Source organism: Myotis myotis, unplaced genomic scaffold, assembly GCF_014108235.1.
Source record: "Myotis myotis isolate mMyoMyo1 unplaced genomic scaffold, mMyoMyo1.p scaffold_m19_p_21, whole genome shotgun sequence".
Lineage (NCBI taxonomy): Eukaryota > Metazoa > Chordata > Mammalia > Chiroptera > Vespertilionidae > Myotis > Myotis myotis.
In genome coordinates, this window is record NW_023416326.1 from 2,962,066 (window position 1) to 2,987,907 (window position 25,842).

At 48.5% G+C, this 25,842-nt stretch overlaps 1 protein-coding gene across 1 annotated transcript in view; it reads right to left on the reverse strand.

Moving 5' to 3' along the window:
- Positions 1-25,842, reverse strand: part of FMN2 (formin 2) — a 127,445-nt gene that overhangs the window by 92,005 nt on the left and 9,598 nt on the right. Inside the window, exons 2-5 of the mRNA XM_036355152.1 lie at positions 18,311-18,477; positions 8,533-8,680; positions 8,092-8,147; positions 860-2,397 (exon numbers count right to left, since the gene is read on the reverse strand). Of these exons, the coding sequence (XP_036211045.1) occupies positions 860-2,397; positions 8,092-8,147; positions 8,533-8,680; positions 18,311-18,477 (1,909 nt within the window). The remainder of the gene's footprint in view (positions 1-859; positions 2,398-8,091; positions 8,148-8,532; positions 8,681-18,310; positions 18,478-25,842) is intronic.

Genomic DNA, 25,842 nt, shown 5'->3' on the forward strand with positions numbered 1-25,842 from the left:
AGTCCATGGACTGTGCATGGATGAGTAACACGCCACCCACATACCTGGGGGCAGGTGTTTTTTTATAAATATCACTAGAGGCCCGATGCATGAAATTCGGGCAAGGGGCTCGACCCTCGCAGCCCGGCTTCGTCCGGAAGGTTGTCTGGAAGGTCGTTCGGCTGTCCGGTCTAATTAGCATATTACGTTTTTATGATTATAGATTCCCAGCTATGACTTCAAGACTTCACGCTGTGCCACCCATCTTCTATGAAAGGGCCATAAAATTCTCAAAGCTGAGAGGCCTCACACCCAGGGGGTGGGTACGTGTATTTTTGTGTAGCACATTTGTGTGGAAAAAGACAGCCGTAGACAAAATGCAACCTTACAACAAGCCCGTCCCTCCAAACACATGCAAACAGCACCCTCGAGAGTCCGTGCGTGTAAGGGTTTGATTCACATGGATAAGGCGGGGGTCCGAGTGAGGCCATAGAGCAGGCAGGCTAAGTAAATCTATACCCCTCCATCTTTAAAAGATCAGCCAATACCTAGTCAGACAGGTATCTGTACACCGTATACATTGGTACATACATGCCATTCATTCTATCCTTCTGATACCTCTGAGAAAGTAGAATTTTAAATAGCAGATTGTTTCACTAAATATTGACTTTAAAAATCTACAAATTTGAGAACAGTACTGAAAAGGGCACTAGATTGTCATTTTCCTGAGCGATGAAGGCAAGTACCTCCCTGGAACTTCCTGAGGGCAACGGAGAGAGCGTTAAATAGAAAATAAGGAATCCTCCGAATGAAAAAGGGGGAATTAAGAAGAGGTGGGGGAGGGGTGTCCCCACTCCAGGCGGAGCCCCGTGCACGCTACCTTCTACTGTGCAGCTGGATTCTCGTCCAGTACAGAGGCTTCATGGGCCGGCAGGGCTCTATGGGCTGCTTCCTGCTCCCTCTGTCCTGGCTCATCCCCAATCCAAACCAGCCGGTGGGCAGCGGCGGGGGGAGAAATCCGCACGCGTGTGGTGCTGGTAAAGTGCTGCCCCCGGCTTGTGGGGGGCCGGGGCCAGGGAGCAGAGCAGGTGGCGGTGGGGCTGCGGGGATGCCAGTTCCAGGACCGGGAGGGGGAGCTGGAGCAGGTGGGATACCCACACCTGGCAAAGGAGGAGGTGGGGGAACCCCAAGTCCAGGAAGAGGAGGAGGAGGAGGTATTCCCACCCCAGGAAGAGGAGGGGGAGGAGGTATTCCCACCCCAGGAAGAGGTGGGGGAGGGGGTATCCCCATCCCAGGAAGAGGTGGGGGAGGGGGTATCCCCACCCCAGGAAGAGGTGGGGGAGGGGGTATCCCCACCCCAGGAAGAGGTGGGGGAGGGGGTATCCCCACCCCAGGAAGAGGTGGGGGAGGGGGTATTCCCACCCCAGGAAGAGGTGGGGGAGGGGGTATTCCCACCCCAGGAAGAGGAGGGGGAGGGGGTATTCCCACCCCAGGAAGAGGTGGGGGTGGGGGTATCCCCACCCCAGGAAGAGGTGGGGGAGGGGGTATCCCCACCCCAGGAAGAGGAGGGGGAGGGGGTATCCCCACCCCAGGAAGAGGAGGGGGAGGGGGTATCCCCACCCCAGGAAGAGGAGGGGGAGGGGGTATTCCCACTCCAGGAAGAGGAGGGGGAGGGGGTATTCCCACTCCAGGAAGAGGAGGGGGAGGAGGTATTTCTTCACCAGGCAAAGGTGGGGGAGGGGGCGGCAGCATTTGCGTACTAGGCATAGAAGGAGGTGTACTGGGTGGGGGAGGGGAGGGAGCCCCCGTGCCCACACCAAAGGTGGAGCCAGAAGACGCTGTGCAAGGCAGAGGTGGTGGGGGCGGGATGCTGAGGCTGTGTCCAGAGGGCGATGCCACAGACTGCTCATGGCTGGTGTCCAACTCAGTCTGAAGGGAAGGCTGGGAAGACTGTGGCCTGGCCTGGCCTTGACCCTCAGCCCAGGGCAGGGGTGGAGGCGGTGGAGGCTGCACCGGCTGATGGGCATCCAGCTGCACTATTTGCCTGGGAGACACCAGCAGGGAAATCTCTGAGCAGAATTTTGTCTGAGGTCCGGACGGTGAGGGGCCCTCTGGCAGTGTCGTGGCAGGAGGCCGCGTGGGTGGCCCGCCCTCCTCGGTCGGGGACGTCTGGATGGACTTGGCCTGTAAAATCCTCTGGTGCCGGCCAGGCTCTTCTCCTAACCTGAGAGCTGCAAGACAGACATCGTCCGAGGGAGCCTCTCCGTTCTGAACCCCAAGGCGGCCGCCGGCCACCTCTGCGTCCATGACAGGGCACTGCTTCTCCAGTTCAGCTATTTTGGTCCTCAGATTCTCAATGGTCTGCTCCAGCTGCTGAATCACAGTGGCCTGTCCCTCAGATCCAATGTCTGCAACTTCCTGAGGGCAACAAAGACATAGTTAAATAGAAAGTAAGGAATACTCCAAAAAAACGGACGGAATTAAGCAAAAAATAGATTTAAATATTGTAGATATCCCTATGGGCACGAGCATACACCTTATGCACACGTTTCAGGCCCTGTATGTCAGGTTGACTCTGATTTTAACGTTTTGCCTAAGGCAATGTATGGGTCACCCTCATGTCTAAATGGTTCAAGTAACCCTTGTTGTTGAAAGAAATTAAAAAGAAACCTAATTTATTTCTTAAATAATTGTTTATTGTGGTTATTTCTTTGACCAGGGACAACTTAGAGAATATATGGCATGCTTTCCCCAGCTATGTATTGAAATACTTTATATATTTGTATAGACATTAGTGAAAAACAGTGACCCAGTCAGGGAACATCGGGGAGGCAGCTAATCGATGATCGATGTTTCCCTTTCACATCAACGTCTGTCTGTCTCTCTCTCTCCTTCCCTCTTCCTAAAATCAATAAACCTATCCTCGGGCAAGGATTAAAAATAAAAGACTCCTGCCGAAGCCGGTTTGGCTCAGTGGATAGAGCGTCGGCCTGCGGACTGGGGGGTCCCGGGTTCGATTCCGGTCAGGGGCATGTGCCTGGGTTGCGGGCATATCCCCAGAGGGGGATGTGCAGGAGGCAGCTGATCAATGTTTCTCTCTCATCGATGTTTCTAACTCTCTATCTCTCTCCCTTCCTCTCTGTAAAAAATCAATAAAATATATTTAAAAAAAAAAAAGACTCCTGTTCATTTTCATTGATGCAGATTTTCAAAAAAAAAAAAAAGCATATCATGCCATGATATAGGACATCTTTTATAAAAAGATGGTCAACTTTTGTAGTATTTGAGAACGTCGTCAGTTTCCCCAGAGGCCTCTTGACCATTCTGAAGGTTTCGGAGAGAGAATTGTTTTTCTAGAGATAATTATTATAGACAGAAAACATGGAGAGCTAATAGGGGGTGAGACTAGCTGCTTGTCACATAGTCCTGACTGTAGAGAGAACAAAACTCTAAAATCTTTATTCCTCTCCACGGCTCTGTCTTTACCTGCAAAACCCCAGCCCGCAATCAAGGTGACCATCCTCCTTGTCCATCCCAGGGAAACAGCAATGAAGCTCATGTCAAATCCGAACTGCCTGCCTAGCCCAGCGGTCGGCAAACTCATTCGTCAACAGAGCCAAATATCAACAGTACAACGATTGAAATTTCTTTTGAGAGCCAAATTTTCTAAACTTAGACTATATAGGTAGGTACATTGTAATGAACTTAATCAGGGTCCTCCTAAGGCTTAGGAAGAGCCACACCCAAGGGGCCAAAGAGCCGCATGTGGCTTGCGAGCCGCAGTTTGCCGACCACAGGCCTCGCTTGTCAAGGAGAGCTGGCCGTCCATTCTTCCAGAGCAGTTAGCTGGACACAGGGTTTCTGCTTCTGAAGGCAGCTAAGAGTCTTCAAAGAATCTTATCTGGCCTTCCTTATCCAGGGCTATCAGCACCAAGTCACCGCCGCCAAGATGCTGTCTGTAGAACTCTCTAGAGAGGCTGCCTTGCTTGTCAGCAGGAAGAGCTGATTTCTACACGGGTTCTATAGAATTTTTTCCAGAGGTTTATTAAAAAAAAAACAAAAAACTTCCATGGTCAATATGATGGAAGAAAAATGCTGTCTGTTCTCTGGCCATTTCAGCAAACATCCTCCCTCCTCTCAGGGCCCACCCACAGACAAGCCCAGATTTCATCTCGAAGCGTCTGCCAGGCGCTCTGCTGTCCATGGAAAGACCTGGGGTTGGGAGCCTGCGCCCTGGTGTCCTGGGCCTGGTACTTAATCTCCCATCCCTTCAGGGTACAACCTGACAAGAGGCCCATCAGCTCCTCAGAGCATTCCACACGAGAGAAATGGACTGCTGCTCTCTCTTCTACACTTTTCGGAAAGACTCTCACGGCGTTTCCAGGAACTGTGTGCGTCTCCCCAAGGCTAATGTCTCTCACTATTAAAAATTAAAATGAATGCATTTCTAAGAGGAAAAAAAAAAGTGTCTTCGTAATTTTGGACAGAATTGATCTAATGGGTACATCCTTACAAATGCAGGAAACAGGCATCTATTATGGAGCGTCAACACAGAATGTAATATACTTTACAGGTTGCCAATTTCAATACGATTTGTACTTAAAAGTATTACTTCAAACGTCTAAACCATTCTAAGTGGTAGAGGCTGCCATCTGCGCTGGCTGGACAGCATGTACAATCGGTCGGCCAACATTCCTCCATTCCCGTATAATCTTATACGTGGGTGGTGATGGCTAGTTCTCACAAATTGTTTACACATTCGCATGTCACAGAATGCAAGTTGCCATGAAAAAATAAAATGTTCACCCCAAATATTTCTCTAAATACAAGATTATCTGATTCCTAGAAAAAAAAAAAAGGAAAACATTAGCATAACGTTAAGTCTAAAACTGTCAGAAAGGAAGCCAAGATACACTCAAAGAAAGCTTTTGCCGAAAACTTAACTTGTTTGTCTTTGAAACTTTATTATTTTATGTCAGCAAGATCCTTTCAGAGACTAGAATATCAAAGCCACTTACTGGTAAGTTAACACTGCGGCCATTTACTTTGTAAATGCTAGTGAGATGTGTAATTAATTTTTCTCGTTAATTATATGAAAGTTATATTCAGATTGTCAAGTTCTGGTAAATTCTAAGGCTCCATGACTGGCATTCTAGGACGCATGACTAGCAATCATAGCACATCTTTTTTAAAATATTTTTTATTTATTTCAGAGCGGAAGGGAGAGGGAGAGAGAGAGAGAGAAACATCCATGATGAGAGAGAATCATGGGTCAGCTGCCTCCTGCACGCCCCTCACTGGGGATCGAGCCCGCACCCCGGGGCCAAAGAATAAAAAACTGACTTGAAAGGCAGTCCTATTTCAGTTTTATAAAATCATTCTTTAGACAGTAGATTTTCAGAGCATGTTACTTGATATGAAAACAATCAGTATACAGTCCTGGCTGGTGTGGCTCAGTGGATAGAGTGTCGGCCTAGGGACTCAAAGGTTCCGAGTTCGATTCTCGTCAAGGGCACATGCCTGGGTTGTGGGCTTGATCCCCCAGTAGGGGGCGTGCAGGAGGCAGCCGATCGATGATTCTCTCTCATCACTGATGTTTCTATCTCTCTCTCTCTCCCTCTCCCTTCCTCTCTGATATCAATAAAAAATAAAGTAAACCAATGGGTAAACCGAGGTCCTGAGAATGCAGTTTTGCTTCCCAGCTTCCTCATTCCAGGGGCCACAGCGAAGCCCGGGGGGCAGGGCTAGCAGCTGCATTTGCTTTCAGCATCAGACTCCCTGGCAACACCACCGGCTCCCCCCCAACTCCCCCCCCCCCGCCCCGCCCATACTCCCCCTTACACCCCCACCCCCATAGCTAAGAAAAGGCGTCGTGAGTCATGGTTTTCCTAGGGATATGGAGCTCTCTCTGCATTATTAACTCCAGGGAGAGAGCACAATCACAACTCATTCCATAACTCCCGGGAGCTCGGAGGGCAGCACAGGTGCCTGCGCGCACAGCGGGACAAGAACGCAGAGATGCTCTTGGCTCGGTGCATGCGCATGCCCCAGCCCAGCCGGTCCTGCATCCCCAGCATCACCGCGCAGGGATGCGCAGGCCCCTGGCAGGGACCTGAAAACGCCATCCTTCCCGCAGCCCAGCGCTGAACACCGCCCCTCCCCTCCCCTCCCCGCCCCTCCCTCCCTCCCCGCCCCTCCCCTCCCCTCCCCTCCCCTCCCCTCCCCTCCCCGCCCCGCCCCTCCCCTCCCCTCCCCCAGGGGTCAGTTACAGAGATGCAGACCTGCCATCTAGTGACCGAGGAGGGAAGGGCAAGGAGAGTGACAGGAAAAAGAAAAGGATTTTTTTAATAAAAAAAAAAAGAGGAGTGAAGCGCTAAGGTGAGTAACATGGACACGAGTGGGCCCACCGACGTTAAGAGTCAAAGTGAAGACGTCCAGGGCGGCTCATCGGGCTCTATGCCTCTCAAACCTGTCTTGACGCCTGATTCTTATAAATGGCATAGTGTTGGGTGATTGGTTTTTTGTTGTTGCGCCCTTGCCGGCAGGCTCAGTGGTTAGAGCATCCGCCCCCACACCGAAGGGTCATGGGTCCGATGACCAGTGAAGGGCAGGTACCTGGGTTGCAGGTTCGATCCCAGGGAGGCAACCGATCGATGTGTCTCTTTCACATTCATTCTCTCTCTCTCTCTCTCCTTGTTCCTCCCCCTCCCTCCCTTCCACTTTCTCTAGAAATCCATGGAAAAAATATCCTCAATGGCCCACAAATGTTTTCCTCTCCATTAGTTAATTACATTTCCAGCTCCCTAGACCCTTCAGTGACCACAAGAAGAGAAGGTGTGACATTTAAATCAATCGGTTTCACCCTTGGGTTTCTGAGCCGTAACGTCAGATGTGTTGAACTCACTCAGCTCACCGAGTGTTCTGCTTATGACAGTATATTTTACCATGGTGGACAGCGCGAGGAAAACAGAAAACCACTACCATTTTATGCACGTGGATATATAGGTTACATTACGACAGCTGGGGTCGTGATACAGACAGCGCTGTCGCACGTGCTTTATCGCAATCGATAAGACAGATGACTTTTTGTCCGAGTTTTCATCAGCGTTATCATATCCAACAAAGAACTCAGGAAGCTATGCCTCGGGAATAAGAATTTGGGGAAAAAATCCAATATAGAATCTCAGATCACAATTTAGTTGGGCCTCCAAAAAAATTGTTTGAGCTGGAAAAACAATGAGAGAATATTTTTGAAGGCTCTATTTTCCTCACTTATTTCTAACTGTATTTCTTTACCTCTTTTTATCTTGCTTCATCTTAATCACGATTGGCTAATCACTAGATCAATTAAATGGCCATTGGCTGAGTCACCACACGTCTCCAAGGGCCCAGCCTCATGTAGGTCTCCGCTCTGACGAAAACACGCCGGGAAACCCCGTTTGACGACGCTCTTTTAAGAATGTCTTTACTCTGAAGATAATGACCAACCTAATGACGTTTTTTTGAAAGCACAGTGAATTATAAATCGAAGTTCCTGACCCGGGTTATATCCTCATTTCTCCTCCAGGGGGCGCACAACTACCGTGTATGAAGCAGGGCTGCTGCTTTTCAAAAGGGAAATGGTTCTACGCTTGGAAAATCCTCAAAAAATCACCAAAGTCTGTAACTTCACAGAGAAGAACACTGTGTCCCAAGTAGCCCAGGTATGTGTACACACTAAGTAGGGCTAGAATTACGCCTAGAACCCAGTCTGTCTTCTTGTTTTCTACTAGACCACACTCGAGAGAAGACACTCATCTGACTTCTTCATTACTCAGTAATTGCTAGCGCCAAGTTATTTTCAAAAGCATAGTTGGGAGAATGTATAAATAAATTTTTAGCGCAGCTGGTGTGGCTCAGTGGTGGAGCCTCAACCTATGAACCAGGAGGTCACGGTTCGATTCCCGGTCAGGGCACAGGCCCGGGTTGCGGGCTCGATCCCCAGTGTGGGGCACGCAGGAGGCAGCCGATCGATGATGTTCTCATCATTGATGTTTCTATCTCTCCCTCTCTCTTCCTCTCTGAGATCAATAAAAAATATATTTAAAAATATATATATATATATCTTCTTACCTGCGGAACAGCATCTGAGCAATTTTTCAGAGTTTCCAAAACAGGAGGCCGCGATTCTGGGTGGGAAAGGAAGAAGGCAATCAATCTCCTACAGATCCAATTTCCCCCTTTCTTCGATCAGAAAATAAAACTAACTGAAATCTATCTTTAACCATCGGCATCCAAAACACCCAGCTTATCCTCTGGTTATACTTTTGTATTCCGAGTACAGGACCGCTTTTCCGTGGAGAGGACACGTGTATTCTGACCGACACTCACACATCGTTCCTTTTAAAACTGGGTTAGTTAGGCCTACGCCCTCCTGACACGTCAATCGTAGTGACTTCTCTCAAGTGCTGGTTTCTATTTGGGGCCAGAAAATACCTGCTGAGCCATTCACTTCTTAGCTGACTCACTTCGCTGAAGTCCGCACAACGCGCCTTCAGAACATTCCAGGCCTACCTGGCTCGGCGTCCTGGGCCCCGGGCGCTTCATCGGGGGCGTCGGGGGGTGACCACGCAGACGGGGCTCGCCTGGGAAACCGCCCTTCCGTGTAGTCCAGGGAGTGTGTGGGCTGGCTAACGGCAGCCCAGGTGTAAAGCTGATCTTGCTAGATTTAAAAAATGAAAATGAACATGTGAAAGCTATTCGTTCAACCACCGAAAAAATGACACCCATGTGGCTGATCTGTTACAACATCATTCCTAACCTAAGTGTGCATGTGGGATGCACGTATGCAGCGGTGGGCATTCGTAGGTTTACGGTTGTGCGTAGATAAAACACAGAGTTTATTCTTGGATTATTATTTATTTATTCACTAGAGGCCCGCTGCATGAAATTCATGCAAGGGGCTCAGCCCTCACGACCCCGGCTTCATTGGGAAGGTTGTCCGGATGGTCGTTCTGCTGTTCGGCCATCCGGTCTAATTAGCATATTACCCTTTTATTATTATAGATTATTGTATCATTTATTTGTGTTACAACTGTAGACCTACTTTCGCCCACCCTGTAAATATCTGCATCTGTGTAAGACATGAAAAGAGCATTTTATCCAATCCAATGTAGATTCATCACACACCTGCCTTCACACACTCATTTCATTTTCTTAACCATGCTTGCCTCCATCTCTTTTTTTAAAATATATTTTATTGATTTTTTGACAGAGAGGAAGGGAGAGGGATAGAGAGTTAGAAACATCGATCAGCTGCCTCTTGCACACCCCCTACTGGGGATGTGCCCACAACCAAGGTACGTGCCCTTGACCGGAATTGAACCTGGGACCCTTCAATCCGCAGGCCGATGCTCTATCCACTGAGCCAAACCGGCCAGGCTTCATCTCTTTTTTTTACAGAAAAATCTACAGTTTCTTTTAACGTGGAGATGCCACGTGGCCTGCAGGGAATGATAAAATCAGAGAATCCAGGCAGGAGGACTCCCTGGACTCGCATCCATAATCCATGGGAAGATGATGTCCCTTTAAAACCTGTTTAGTACTTGAGGCGCCAGCCTAGGACAGGCTGACCGTGGGCATCACAGGCCAGAACAGCCTCCTTGCACGGACACAAAAGGCCAGGAAACCCCACTTATCTTGGGTCCAGGTTGGGATGTGTGTGGGAGGAAAACCATAAAAAAATGAATGAACCCGCCCGACCGGTGTGGCTCAGTGGTTGAGCGTCAACCTGTGAACCAGGAGGTCTTGGTTCACCGATTCCTGGTGAGGGCACATGCCCGGGGTGCGGGCTCCATCCCCAGGAGCCATGGCATACTACTTGGTGATAAAACAGAAGAACCTTTTACCCTTTCCGACATCACCGATGGGCCTGGAAAGTATTACGCTAAGTGAAACAAGCCAGGCGGAGAACGACAAGTACCATATGATTTCACTTATATGTGGAATCGAACGGGCAGACTCAACTAACAAAACAGAAACAGACTCGTAGATACAGAGAACAGACTGACAGCTCCCAGAGGGGAGGGGGGCTGGGGGGCTGGGTGAGAAAGGGAAAGGGATTAAGAAAGGAAAAAAAAAAGCATGCCCTAACCGGTTTGCTCAGTGGATAGAGCATCGGCCTGCGGACTCAAGGGTCCCAGGTTCGATTCCGGTCAAGGGCATGTACCTTGGCTGCGGGCACATCCCCAGGAGGGGGTGTGCAGGAGGCAGCTGATCGATGTTTCTGTCTCATCGATGTTTCTAACTCTCTATCCCTCTCCCTTCCTCTCTGTAAAAAATCAATAAAATATATTATATATTTTTTTAAAAAGCTTTAAAAATAAAAACCACTCATAGACAGATAACAGAGTGGTGATTGCCAGAGGAAGGGGGTGGAGGTGGGAGAGGGTAAAGGCAGGACAAGTGGTAACAGAGGGAAACGTGATTTGGGGTGGTGGACGCACAGCGCCGTGTGCAGATGATGTAGTATGGAACTGCACCCCCGAGACGTGACTGTGTTGACCAATGTCACCCCAATATATCCAATACAACAATTAAAATTAATCATTAATTCGCTAAAAATAAAAACTATTACAATGAATTTGGCGAGGCTGAAATTTTAAACTATCTTGCGGCCGCTCTGGCACAGAGCACTACGTCTTTTGTGAATTCCCTTGCCATCCGTTGAAGTCACCAGCAGAGGGCAGAGCGAAACATTTCATCCTTCGATCCCTGGGCATGAATGAGGAGAAATGACAAAAAAAAAGAGGCTGAGTTCTATTTCTGACTGAAATTCAGCACCTCGGTTGGTGTATTTGCGGATATGCTGAGCTGAGAGGCATGCGAAGAGGGAAATGTCAACCCAATATGCTCTTTGGGGGAAAAAGTGAGAATAAAAATCGACTTGCAATGGAATAACTTACTGTAAAAGAAATGCTTAGAATCAACAGGATAAAGAAATGGAATCATGTAACATTCTTAGTTTATGTACAACACCTGATGTACAATTAAATAGGTAAACGGCTTACAAATAAATTCAGAAATACTTGTCATATATGGCAAGAGTAGATGTCAAAATATCTGTAAAAATGAATCTACAGAAATAATTTTGTCTATATCCATATGTGCATTCATAGTAACTCCTTAATCTATAATGCATACCCAATAGACAAGGTTATTGGAAAAAACTTTAATTTTTCTATAGGGTTATTGGAAACTTTGATTTTATTCTGTCTTCATTTTCTCTAACTTCAATGTTCCACAACCCCTTGTACTTCAAAAGTATATTTCAAAAGAACATGCTTATAAATATATAAAGGAAGAAGCAAAAGGAAGAAAAATCCCTGGCAATTTTTACCTGGTATTACAACATCGAATAGGATTAAATTTAATATTTTTTTAGGGTAAGTTTCATTCGGTTACATTTCCAGGTCTGAATATCTGCATTTTCTATTTCTCAAGTTTTTTTCAAACAAGAACAATGAAAGAGTTCAACAGAGAGAGTTCCTGTAAGAAATTAAAGGAAGGTAACATTAGTCCCACTGTAGATTCTGTTAACTACCTGGACCAAATTTCTCTCTCTCTCTCTCTCTCTCTCTCTCTCTCTCTCCCATAGCAGCTTCTCAATTACACACAAAAAGTGAACCAAAGGCTTAATGAGCAGCCGAGGGAAAACATTCCATCATTAGGCTTAGCTCTAGCACAGCAGTGGAGCTACAAACTCTTGAGAATTCAAAGACAGGACTTCCTTGGAGTTCAAGAAAAAGGCCACGGGCAGCTCCCACATCTAAGCCACAACTAACACCCACAGAACACGTTCTCTAGAGCCAGGCTGCCCCAAACCTCACTGATCAAATATCCCTGTATCCAGGGTCCAACCTCACACCCAGTCCATCCGACTCTGACACTGGAGCCCAAGAATTAGTAAGAATTCTGGGAAGCTCCCCTGGTAGCAAAATCAGGCGGGAGAGAGAAACATGAGACGAAGCCACAGACGAAGCCAGGAGGTGGCCAGCGGAGGGCCTCCTGGGCCGTGCGTGAAGCTGGGGTGCTATCCTAACAGCAAAGCATCAGGTGGAACATGACAACCCTTTTCGTGGGGAAGGACAGGGAGAGGGTGAGAATGGAACCCCCAGGCTGCTAAGGAGCCCGACTTGGGATGAAGGTGGCTCACCACGAAGTGATGGCAGTGCCTGGATGTGTCTGGGGTGTCTGGATGCGCCTTTGCATCAACAGGATTCAGTGAGAGATGGAAGAAAAGACGCGAGCTCTGGAGTCAGCCTTCCTGGGTTTGAATCCCATGCCTGCTGCTTACAAAACTATTTTTAAAATCGTTTTCTTTATGGCCCCAGCTGGTGTGGCTCAGTGGATAGAGCGCCGGCCTTTGGACTGAAGGGTCCCGGGTTCGATTCCGGTCAGGGCCACATGCCCGGGTTGCGCCGATCGATCCCCAGTGTGGGGCGTGCAGGAGGCAGCCGATCCATGATGATCTCATCATTGATGTTTCTCTCTCTCTCCCTCTCCCTTCCTCTCTGACATCAAAAAAATATATAGTTAAATATTTTTATTTATTTATTTTTATTTTGAGAGAGAGAGAGAGGAAGGAAGAGGGAGACGGAGAAACCTCGATCGGCTGCCTCCTACCTGCCCGCTTCTGGGGATCAAGCCTGCAACCCGGGCGTTCGCTCTGACCAGGAATTCAACCAGCAACCTCTCAGTTCATAGGAAGACCAACTGGGTCACGTGGGCCAGGGCTCACAGAACCATTTGAGGGGCAGGTTGCCCTCTCCTGGGCTCAGCTTTCACATCAGAAGGCGATCTGACCTTCACCTTACGTCAGGCAGCCGCCCACTCACCTGGCTACACTCTCCACCACGTCATCACCAAAACCCACTTTACCTGTCAAGGAAAGTACATGTCGGCATCCTCTCTCAACCTTCTCCTCCTCCGGACTTGCAAGTCCTCCCTCCCCTGCTTTCCACCACCCACGCCCTCTGGTCTGGTCTTCTAGCTGGTAGCCCGCCCGTTCCTCCACTCCCACACCAACATCCTCAACTCTCACCCTCACTAACCATCACGGCCCACGCACCTGGCCTGGCTCAGTGGTTGAGCATCAACCTAGGAACCAGGAGGTCACGGTTCGATTCCCGCTCAGGGCACAGGCCTGGGCTGCGGGCTCCATCCCCAGTGTGGGATGTCAGGAGCCAACCCATCAATGATTCTCATCATTGATGTTTCTATCTCTCTCTCTCCCTCTCCCTTCCTTTCTAAAATCTATAAATATATATATATATTTTTTAAAAAAAGATGTATCCACCTGGGCAAAAACGCCAACCTGAGATCCGTGCAAAGTTTTACCTTCGCCATCCCTAGTGCTGGGACACAGCCATGACCGTCCACGCCGCTGCCCTCCGCAGCGTCCCTCCGTCATTCCACTCAGCTCTCAGTCCCGTTCTTGTGGTGCCCAAATGAAACATCCTCTACCTCTTAAACACCCGGCCTCCCGTACCCCTCACTCACCCAGTGCAGAAGGTGGCACCTCCTGGTTCACCGAGGAGGACGCCGCCAGCAGCACTGCCTCACCTTCCCAGCATGCACCTGAAGGAGCCCGCCCCCATCCCTCTGGACCCTCCCTCCCACGTCTGTGTTCACCCAGGTGTCCCTGCTCCGGTCCCAGGCCAACCCCCACCTGGGCCAGCACCCCATCCCTTCCCGCTTTCTCAGGGCAGAACAGTCTGGATTCTCTCCCCAACTTTCAACATCTCCTTCTGACTGAATCCCTCCCACCCGCACCTCCACGTGCTTTAACAAAAAGAGACAAAACAGAAGCAGAAATGAGCTTCCATTCCTCACAAGAACCCACCCTGTTTCGTTCTCCCGACACAAAACCACCTGCACCGATGCCACCGCGAGCAGATGAATTAACATCTGGAAAGCCCTTAGGACAGAACGTTACATCTCCTCACCGACACCCTCGCCCTCCCATTCAGACAGCGCCCACGGCACCCACTCAACTCCCTCTCTACAAGGTTATTGACAATGACTTCGGGTAAATTCAATGACTACTTTTCGGTCTGAATCTTCCTTGACCTCTTGACAACACTTGACATAGCACTTTTTTCGTCTTTTCTTCTGTTCTACCTCTTTAACCACTCTTGATCTGTCTCCTTCAAGCCACACACACACACACACACACACACACACACACTCCATTCACTTTCCCCTAAATGTCCATCTGCATGTCGGGCGCTTCTTGCTCCTCACTCTACTGGCGCCCAATGGCCTCAGGTGTCATCTGCACGCTGAAGTCCTCCATCTCTCCCCCAGCCCCTGGATGCAAATGACCAATCCCTTCCGCACGTCTTTCAGATGCTCAGGTCCAGCAAGACCTACATTGAACCATCCTCTCAACCTGCTCCTCCTGTTTTGTACACAGTAGGTAGCATCCCCTCTACCCCATCACGCCAGCCGGAAACCTGGGCCTGTCCTTGCGTCTGCCCTGTCCCTCACCTTCATGCGCATCCATCAAGCCCCGGATCCGGCTCACTCCCATCTCCCAAAGCAGTGCTCCTCTGAGTGCGGTCCTGGTCCAGCAGCATCAACTTCACCTGAGACCCGCAGAACCGGAAACTCGGGGGCGGAGCCAGTGATGTGGGTGTTAACAAGTCCTCCAGGTGAGCCCAGTGTCCGCTGGAGTTTGCCAATCACTAACCCAGGAATCATTAGAATCCCACTTTTTCATCCCCCATTCCCACTTCCCTTCCTGCATGTCTTCCTCAGAATCTCCTAGCCTCCAAACCATTCCCATAGAGCACCCCCAGTCCATACTCCATGCACCCCAAATGCTCTATCTGAATCATGGATCTGATCACACTGTACTCTCCCACTTAAATCCTCCAGTGGCTGGTGGGGCTCAGTGGTTGAGGGTCGACCTATGAACCAGGAGGTCACAGTTCGATTCCCTCTCAGGGCACATGCCCGGGTTTCGGGCTCAATCCCCAGTGTGGGGCGTGCAGGAGGCAGCCGATCTATGATTCTCTCTCATCATGGATGTTTCTATCTGTCTCTCCCTCTCCCTTCCTCTCTGAAATCAATAAAAATATTTTTTTAAAGGGAATAAATCATTCAGGTTTTCATAGTGCTATAAAAATTGGGAGAAAGATATAACCCCTAAGCTCCTGGCTGGGTGATGTTTGCTTGGTCCAAGGTACCTCCACTTTGCAGGGACTCACAATTCTACTCTTCTCCTGGCTCTTGCGAAGAGACAAGGAAGGTCACAGGAAATTCAAGTCACATCAACAGACTAATTAATATTCAACGCATATTCAGGAGACGGGTAAGAAAAACCATGGCGAGGAAAGTTGGGAGTTGGGCTGAGGCGCCGGTTTTAATAAAAGTCCATCCTATGGATTGAAAGTGAATTCTGAGTCACCCAACGCTGTTTGCCAAGTTCTGAAAGCTAAAACATATCACGAAGAAGAATGTTATGCCATGGCCTTAAAACGTGTGACTGCCTTAAAAAATGTGTTTTTTAAAAACCAATTTTTCTAAACGTCCATTCACTTTAGGGTTGGGAATGAGTCTAAAAATCCACAAAAGTACTGGCAGCATTTCTTCTAAGCTCAGAAAACTCTGTGGTGGTAGAATAACAATCAGAACCCCACTACTTTCGCAACAATCCTCTTGAATTCAGAACAATGGGTAGGAAATCGCCTGCTTTGTCTTCTAAAATAAAATATGCAAAAGGTAGCACATTTTAGAAATTTACTAGGTCACATGGTACAGTGGGAAATAAAATAATCTCAAAACACACAAGCTTACACGCCTTTATATGAAAACTTGGCTACCGGTTACTTCAGGACCCAGTCACACACCATTCCCTGAGTGGAAAACTGGGACAAATGACTACATATTGTAGAAATAAAAATGTGGTGGAGTCCAAAGAAATAACAGTTTTTAAAATATCTTATACAATAAAGAGCTAATATGCTAATTAGACCGAACAGCAGAGATTTCAGAGAGGAAGGGAGAGGGAGAGAGAGACAGAAACATCAATGATGAGAGAGAACCATGGATCAGCTGCCTCCTGCACGCCCCCCACTGGGGATCGAGCCCACAACCCCAGCAATGTGCCCCGATCGGGAATCAAACCCTGACCTCCTGGTTCATTGGTTGATGCTCAACCACTGAGCCACGCCGGCCGGGCAAGTTGCAACATCTTGATACGTATCCACTTCTTATATTCTTTATGAAATAAATCTATTTTATCACTAAAAATAAAATTGGAGTAAAAATGCCCCCTTTTAACTAAGAATCGTGTAAAGATAAATAAACCTGACTGGTGCGGCCATCACACCATACATATATTTAAATATAAATACATACATATATTTAAAGCACATACAGTGAAGAAGTCGGTAAGAGTAGGGGGTAGGGGTGGAAGCAATGGGGCTAACCCGCCCGGATGAGCACTCTGCCTCACAAACAACTCTGCACAGAGCTAACCGGACCCTGACTGTTCTTAGGATAAATCCATGTACCATGGACTCATCACAACCAATGCAGTACATGCACCACACACCTAAGACAGATTAGCATTTTCCACACTCTAGCTGGAAAATGCTAACCCAATCCAACAACGCCGATACTCGTCATGAATTACGAATAGGCCTTGTGGATTACGGTTCCACAGTCTTAACTCCTGGAGACTGGCAGCTGGAGTAGGAAGCAGGCAACGCCGCATCATGTCAATAGTTTGTACACAGATGAGTAACGAACGCAGTGAAATGGTCTCCGAGGGCCCACGGAGACCTGCGGCCCCTGGGAACGAGATTCTGGCCCCGCGGAGCTGCTCCTGCAGGGATGTCCGTGACCAGCAACGTCAGAGATACTGACGAAAGCAGGCTAGCTACCGGTCAAGAGTGGCCCTCTGCTAAGGAAAGGAGCTTGGCGAAGGTATTTAAGAAGACTCTAAAATTCTCACCTTTGCGACAGCAGGGATGGACCTGGCAGCTATGGCGCTAAGTGAAATAAGTCGGCGAGAGACAAGCAAATGGCGGATGATTTCGCGTCTATGTGGCACCTCAAGAGCCAAATAAATGAGCAAACCAAATAGAAACAGACTGATAGTTGCCAGAGGAGGGGAGACTTGGGGGGGGGCTGGGTGTATAAGGTGAAGGGATTGAGAAGTACAGAGTCGGCCTTGGCGGGTGTGGCTCTGTGGTAGAGTGTTAGCCTATGCACCCCAGAGTCAAGGGCTCAATTCCCAGACCAGTCCAGGCACGTGCGAGCCAAATGATGTGTGTGTGTGTGTGTGTGTGTGTGTGTGTGTTCCACTCTCTCTAAAAATATCCTCGGTGAGGATTAACAAAAAAAAAAAGAAGTACCAATCGGGGTCCTGGCCAGTGTGGCTCAGGGGGTTGGAGCATCATCCCATGCACCCAAGGGTCATGGATGAATCTGATTCCTGGTCAGGGCATATTCTCAGGGTGTGGGTTTGATCTCCGGGTGGGGCACATGCAGGAGGCAACCCATGGATGTTTCTCTCTCTCCCTCTCCCTTCCTCTCTCTCTAAAACCAATAAAAACATATCTTCGGGTGAGGATTACAAATAATAATAATTTTTAAGTACAAACTGGAAGAAAAAAAAAGTACAAATTGGTAGTAACAGAATAGTCCCAGGGATGAAAATAAAGAACAGCACAGGGAATTAGTACAGGCAACAACATTGCAATAACTGCATGGGGCCAGGTGGGCACTGGCAGTGCCAGGGGGAACCCTTGTAAAAGCGGATGACTGCCTACCCACTATGTGGTACCCTTGAAACTAATACAAAATCATCTTGAATGCAAACTGTCATTGGAAAATAACGTTTTTTTAAAAAGGATACCCTGCCCTAGCTGGTTTGGCTCAGAGGATAGAGCATCGGCCTGCGGACTGAAGGGTCCCGGGTTTGATTCTGATCAGGGGCATGTGCCCCGGTTGCGGCTCGATCCCCAGTAGGGGGCGTGCAGGAGGCAGCCGATCCATGATTCTCTCTCATCACTGATGTTTCTCTCTCTCTCTCTCTCCCTTCCTCTCTGGAATCAATAGAAATATATTTTAAAAATTAAATATAATTTAATTTAAAAAGGAAACCCTAGTGAGAAAAGAAAGCATGGACACAGACACATTGAGCCGGTGAGAGGCTGGGGAGGAAGGCGGCACCGCATGGAGGTTATCGTGACCGGGTGATGGGCAGGCCCACATCACAGCTGCCCCCTGGACGGCCACCTGCCCCCTGGACGGGAGGGAGGGACGGGCGTCTACTCACATCAAACGGAGCTGAGCTCGACGGGGCGTTCTGGTGACACGGCTCCCGGAAGCAGTCGCTGAAAGGCAGGAGGAGGCCCATGGCGATGATGCGGGAGCAGAACTTCTCTGCCTCTTCGGGGGGCCCGTTCTCCTGCTGGCTGAACAGCTTCTCCAACAGCGTCCGCCCTGCGAGGACACAGGGCGATGAGAGGAGCCCTGACAGGTCACCTGCCTCGGAGGCCTCCCGGGGGACAGGGGACGGTAAACACAGCCAGGGAGCAACACGGCTGCCAAGGCGACGGACGTGGCAGAGAGCAGCCTCCCAAACTCGCGGAACACAGTCTGAGGCCGGGTTACCACGTGGGAAAGGGCAGCTGTGGTTTCCCCTCCCGGCCCCCCACTTGCCTCCTGCCCCCAAAGAGGATGGGCCTTACGGGGGGCCACGCATCTTCTCCCATCTCAAGAAGGCCAGCCTTTTTTTTTTTAAAGGGTGAACTTTATTATTATGAATTATAGCTCAAGCTATTTCTTTTTTTTATTGATTTCAGAGTGGAAGGGAGAGGGAGAGAGAGATAGAAACATCAATGATGAGAGAGAATCATGGATCGGCTGTCTCCTGCACGCCCCACACTGGGGATCGAGCCCGCAACCCAGGCATGTGCCCTGACCGGGAATCGAACCGTGACCTCCTGGTTCCTAGGTCAACGCTTAACCACTGAGTCGCACCGGCTAGGCAGGAAAGTTATTCTTCAAATTTAGATTAAAACCACTTATTAAAACCAAAATAGCCTTCAGAACTCCTTGGCGCACTTCATTATTTTAATTAATTATCTGTGCAATTTGTTAAATGTTTACCCCCCTGACTAAAACCTAAGCCCTCTGACAGCCAGCGAGCATCCGGCACACCTGGCCTCCTGCATATGAGAAGCCTCGGTAAAGACTTTCAGGATTTCTGAATGAACGCCATGTGATCCTGTGACAAAGACTCATTCACATCGCGGTCAGAACTGGCAAGGAAAGACCAACTTCTACCGGGCTCTGCATGCAAACTTTCTGTAAAAGGCCAGATGGTAAGTAACATAGGCTTTGAAGGCCACGTAAACATCTTAAAATCTCTGTTACATATTCTGTTTTGTTTTTAGCAACTTTGAACATGTAACAGTATTCTTAGCCCGGCCAGCATGGCTCAGTGGTTGAGCATCAACCTATAAACCAGGAGGTCAGGGTTCGACTCCCGGTCAGGGCACATGCCTGGGTTGTGGGCTCGATCCCCAATGCTGGGCATGCAGGAGGCATCTGATCAATGATTCTCTCTCATCAATGATGTTTCTACCGTTCTCTCCCTTCCTCTCTGAAATCAATAAAAATATTTTTTAAAATATATTTTTATCGATCTTTTACCGAGAAGAAGAGAGAGGGATAGAGAATTAGAAACATCGATGAGAGAGAAACATCGATCAGCTGCCTCCTGCACACTCCCTACTGGGGATGTGCCCGAAACCAAGATGCACGCCCTTGACCGGAACCGAACCTGGGACCCTTCAGTCTGTAGGCCGAAGCTCTATCCACTGAGCCAAACCAGCTAGGGCTAAAAATATTTTTTTAAAGGCATTCTTAGCTTAGGGCTATGCAAAACCAGGCCCAGGTCTATAGTTTAGTTACAACTAAATTTCAGATGTATAATAAATAGCTCTGTCAAGACCCCAGTAATGCAATTTTCATGCCTCTTCCTATTTTTGTTTGTGAAACAAGACTAATTTTAAATCTCCCTTGGATCTGTAGCATGACCATGCAGGGCAAGAGGCCCCTGTTTTCTCCATTCCTTTAAGTCACTAATAAAGAACATTCTTTGGTCTCCCAAGATGTTTTTTGAGGGGGAAATAAAGGATCTTTTTTCCCTATAGAACTTCAGCTTGCCTAAACCTAATTGGAACCAAACACCTAGGAAACCTCAGCCCTTAATTCTCAAGTGACTAGTTATCATTACAGTCGACCCATTTGACACGTCCCTAGAGCTAATTAGTTCTTTTCTATGACTCAGGTATTGTGCATAACCAAAAATAAGGGAGATAGACTCTTTCCATGTACGTGCATGTGTGTGCGTGTGTGAAAGCACATGAGTAAATATGTTTCAAGCCAGAATTTTTCAAAAGGGATTATGGAGCAACTAGAGGTCTGATGCACGAAATTCGTGCAAGAGTAGGCCTTGGCAGCCCCGGCAGCTGCCTCGGCCCTCTCGAAGCCCCAGCTTTGTCTGAAGGTCGTCCTGAAGGACGTCCAGTCTAATTAGCATATTATGCCTTTATTATTATAGATGTGGAAGAACAAGAAACATAACCCCCTGGGACTTCAGTGCCATGCTAAGTAAATACCTTTGAATCCCGCCTCCAGGGCCTCCCAACTGCTCTTTTTCCCATCATGCCCCTTCCTTCTTCAGAGAGCTCAGCCCTTGAATGCGTGTGTCTAGTCCAGCGGTTCTCAACCTGTGGGTCACGACCCCCTTGGGGGTCAAACGACCCTTTCACAGGGTCGCCTAAGACCATCGGGAAACACATATATAATGACATATTGTTTTTGTGATGAATCGCTATGCTTTAATGATGTTCAACTTGAAACAATGAAATTGGGGGTCACCACAACATGAGGAACTGGATGAAAGGATCGCGGCACTAGGAAGGTTGAGAACCACTGCTCTATGGTCTGTCTCCTCCTCATGAAATGTGTGGACAAAAAAGGAGTTCGAGGAAGAGTACCCTCACAGGGCGATGTGATGGTGGATTCTCAACTGGGCAGGTCGTCAAAGGCAGTCACACCCCAGACATATAACGTCTTCAGGAAAAGGCTTATTATCTTGGCCTTCAGCAAGCCTTGTCCACTGTTTATGTGCATCTAGGTTAGCACACTTTTGAGCTGCTCCCTCGCAGACCTCCCTCTCCTTCTAATTAATGAGTGGCCACGCTTTCCAACCCCTGCTTCTCAAGTGTGACCAGCCTCAAGAGAGCATGTAACCAGAAAGTTCCTGTAATCCCATCCCTGCCTCGCTCTCTCCCACCTTCCCGTGATCGTCCTTACATTCCCTCCCTCATTCCAAATGCACCAAAGAAGCTGCAAAGAGTCATTTCCAGGAAGCATTCCACCTCGGTGTGTCAAGATCTTGCCTCCAGAAGTAGCCTCTGTTTGACCCAAATAAATCTTTATAAAAATCTCTCACACTTTGGACAGTCTCACATGGACATTTACTTGACGTAGTCGGCAGGATTCAAAAGAAGCTCAGGCTGGCCCACGGCAGCCCCAGGCTCCCTGCTAGGTACCCGCAGGGCACCTTGAGTTCCACTGGCTCCCAGCTTCTCATTGGATAAACCTGGGAGAGTCTTCTCTCAGAATCCAGGAGCGTACCTGCTTGGGGTAGCAGTCCCTGACTGTGTGTGAGCTGTTCTGACGGGGCTGCTCTTAAGTTCAGCAGCTCAAAAGGAAGATCAAAATTAGCAGGTGATCGTGCTTCTGCTACGATCATAATTAGCTAGCTAATATTAAAATAGGAGGAGAGCGAAGGGGAGGCCAGACATGGTAAGCATGGTCATTTGGGGAGCTTCACCAGGGACCCGCGGTTTCACGCTCCCCAGGGAACGACAAGCCCATTCCCTGCAAATCACTGTGGGAAGGGAGATGGGTGCATGCACGGTGAAGTTGGGGTGACGTGGAGAAGGTACCTGTCTGTCAGCCTAACCTGGGCGCGGAAATAATTGCCGAGCAGGGTGGAGCCATTGCGAGCACATGAAATCCTGAAGGGCTCATTGGCTGAGCTCCTGGTTATAACCCCGAGCCAAGGGACTCTTCCTCTCTTGCTTGTTGGCCCCTGCCCTCCTGCTTCTCGCTTGCTGTATGACCCACACTCACCCGTACACCTCCGTAGCCACGTGACTTTGATTCTAGCCCCGCTGACGACAAGGCTGGACTTTCTCCATGGCAAGATGGAGGAGGTCACAGGACCTTGGAAACCCAAAGGTTTAATTCCACCAAAATAAAAGCTTTCCACGATACCTCATCCTTCCATAGGAGGCCTCAGGAAATTCCTTTCCCCACGGCACCTCAAGAACTCCGCTTCTACCAGTACCAGGTGGGGACACAGAGGGCACCCCACTCATAACACCTCCAGGTCTGACCAACCCCACAACAGCCAGAGTGCAATTCCTATGGCCCTTTGACATGCAAGTACCTACAGAAATGGAGAGGTTTACCTAAAAAAGATATCAGCTTAAGGGGGCCGAAGCAATCCTGTAATACAATCCCTGTCTTGCTTTTTCCTACCTTCATATAATCTTTACATTCCCTCAACTCTAAATACAAAAAAAAAGGAAGAAGAAGAAGCAGCAGCTCTGGAGTGCTATTATAAGAAGTGTTTTCTCAGTCTGTTGAGATCTTGCTTCCAGGCATCTCATGTTTGGCTCAAATAAACTTTTATAAAAGTCTCTACAGATTTGGAAATTCTTATATCAACATAGCTATGGCCATAGACAAGTTAGTCAACCTCTCTCGGGCCTCAGTATTCTCTTCTATAAGTGGAATACTCATTACCTTTTAGGAGTGTGATGAGAATTAAGTGAAATAATCCTATCATGTGAACCCTGAGGGGAAAAGATACCTAATGAGAAGGGCTCCAGGTGGCTAACTGGGCTCGATATTAAAAAGCAGAGCCCAGCAGGCATTTCTAAACCGGGGCCTCCCACACAAGCCACTTCAGAGAGAAGCCAGCACTGAACTGCCTGCCTTGACTGCGTCCCTGCCATCTGAGCCAGCCCTTATAAAGGAGCTCCTGGAATTGTATTTCAACCAATAGGACCAAGGCTTTCCCCATCCAATCAGAGCCGCCCAGCTAGATCCCTAGCAGCAGCATCACCAATCAATCAGAGTGGCTTTATTCTGACCAATCAGGACAATGCCTTTTGGACCAATCAAACTGTGAGGATTTGGAGTCCTCATTTGCATGAGAATGGACCAATCATGGACCAGGGGCGGATCGTTCTGTCTATATAAGTCAGGTGCCCTCTGGCTCAGGGAGTGCATGTTCCCTTTCCTCCAAACACTGAAAACTGGTTTGCCTGGCCCCAGTGCCACTGTACCCAACGCCACCTCAGAGCCTTGATGCATCACAGTGGAGCTGTTTGCACTGAGTCAAGACTCCTTCACTGAACCCCGGATTGAAGGTTCCTGTTGGCAGTGAATTGGCACCAACCATTGTGGGTTGACATGAGTTTAACACAGTGCCCCATAGATGTTACCTATTTTTATCATTTTTGTCCAGGTATAGCTCAAAGGCTTGGTACTTGTAAATGACATAATAAAAGTTTGGTTCAACTTGAAGGGAGGAAATCATAAGTAAACAATAAAATCAGAAAAACATATCCACAATCTAAAACCGTTAGAAAAAAGTATGATTTTAAAAACATTTTTTAAAAAAGTAAAATAAGCAAGGCAAACACTGATTAAAATATCTTTAGCCACCAAGTTATTTTCTATATTCAATGGATTTCAATTATATCAATACTAGAGACCTGGTGCGTGAAATTCGTGCAAGAGTAGGCCTTCCTTCCCCCGGCTGCTGGCACCGGCTTCTCTCTGGCACCTGTAACCCAGGCTTTCCTCTGGCCATCAGCAGGCAACCAGGGACTGGGGCAGCCCTAGCTTTGTCTGGAAGGTCATCCAGAAGGACGTCTGGGAGGACGTCCAGTCGAATTAGCATATTATGCTTTTATTATTATAGAAGGTAATACAGTATTTGAGGTTCTGCATCCTATAATTCCTAACCTCTAGTGTGTGTGTGTGTGTGAGTGTGTTTTAAGAAAAAGGCTTCATTGTTTTTACTAAGTGTATTAAATTCATGTAAATAGTAAGATTCATCCAAGGAGAGTCAGGGAACTTACTAATCATGAATATTCTTCTGTTATTTCTGCACCAATCCCCTCCCCCACATACACTTACATACCCTCGTTAAGGAAGAGTATTACCTTTATCGTGTAGAGTCAGCTTTGCCTTCAGACACTCTCTACAAATACTCCTTTGCTTTGCTCAGCAAAAACCACAGGGCCGGACACACCCAGAAACAACAGCCAGGAGAACACGGTAAGGGGACTGTTTACCATCGAACAAACACGCTGACCCTCTGCACAAGGAAGAAGTACACTCATCAGTCCCTGCGCTGGGGTTCTGTTGGGCGGGTGAGCAGCGATACTCTGAAAACTAGAAAACCTTTTATTTGGACAGAACTACAAAAGGAAATTCATGCCTGGCCGGTGTTGCTCAATGGTTGAGCGTTGATCTATGAACCAGGAGGTCACGGTTTGATTCCCGGTCAGGGCACAGGCCCGGGTTGCGGCCTCGATCCCCAGTGTGGGGCGTGCAGGAGGCAGCCGATCCATGATTCTCTCTCATCATGGATGTTTCTAACTCTCTGCCTCTCTCTTCCTCTCTGAAATCAATAAAAATACATTAAAAAAAAAAAAAAAAGAAAGGACAGCCATTTCCACATCTACTCTCAGCTTTGTGAAGCCGGGCAAGGATTTACCATCACAATGTCAGAGGCTAACTGAGGACTGAAGAGGGTCTGGGATCTGCCAAACCCGGATGCATACTCTGCTCCCCTCATTGTCATTCCAGGGGCCTCCCCTTCTGAGTGGCCAGTAAGTCTGGGAACAGCTTCTGACCAACATTCCGTATTAAGATATAAAAGAAACAGACCACGTGGTCCGAGCGCTGTGGCAGCTAACAATCCAGTGGCAATGACCACGGCTCAAGAAGGAACACTCTTAAAATGCCGTCTATTTAGAACTCGCTATCTTAATTAAACGTCCTTAGTGGAATTGGGGGGTAGGGGGGAGCAGCAAAGACAAGATGTAACAAAGCCCTTAGGAGTCTATCATTTGCCAGAGAATGTCCTAGATCCACCAGAGGACATAATCATGAAGAAAACAGGCTCCCTGACTTTAATAAGGAATAGCATAGCATAGCATAGCATGAGGACAATGAGGCTTGTACATGAGATGTGGAGTACTGGCTGCCTACCAGTGAGAGCACAGTAGGTCCAGTGCCTATCAGAGTGACTGGCACACAGCAGGCACAGAAGAGATATTTGGGGATTTGGCTGACAGAAGAATGGATGATGCCCTGGCCAGGTGGCTCAGTAGGTTGCAGCATCATCCTGTGCACCAAAAGGTTTGGGGTTTGATTCCCGGTCAGGGCACATGTCCGGGTTGTGGGCCTGATCCCCAGTAGGGAGCGTGCAGGAGGCAGCCGATCTATGATTCTCCCTCACCATTAATGTTTCTATCTCTCTCTCTCCCTGTCCCTTCCTCGCTCTGAAATCAATATATCCTATATAATAAAAGCCCAGCAGAGGAACGACCAGAACGACCGGTCGACCAGTCACTATGAGGCACACTGACCACCAGGGGGCAGACGCTCAATGCAGGAGCTACCCCTTGGTGGTCAGTGCGCTCCCACAGTGGGAGCAGCGGCTCAGAGGGCGGGTCCACAGCCAGGCGGCTCACTGGGATG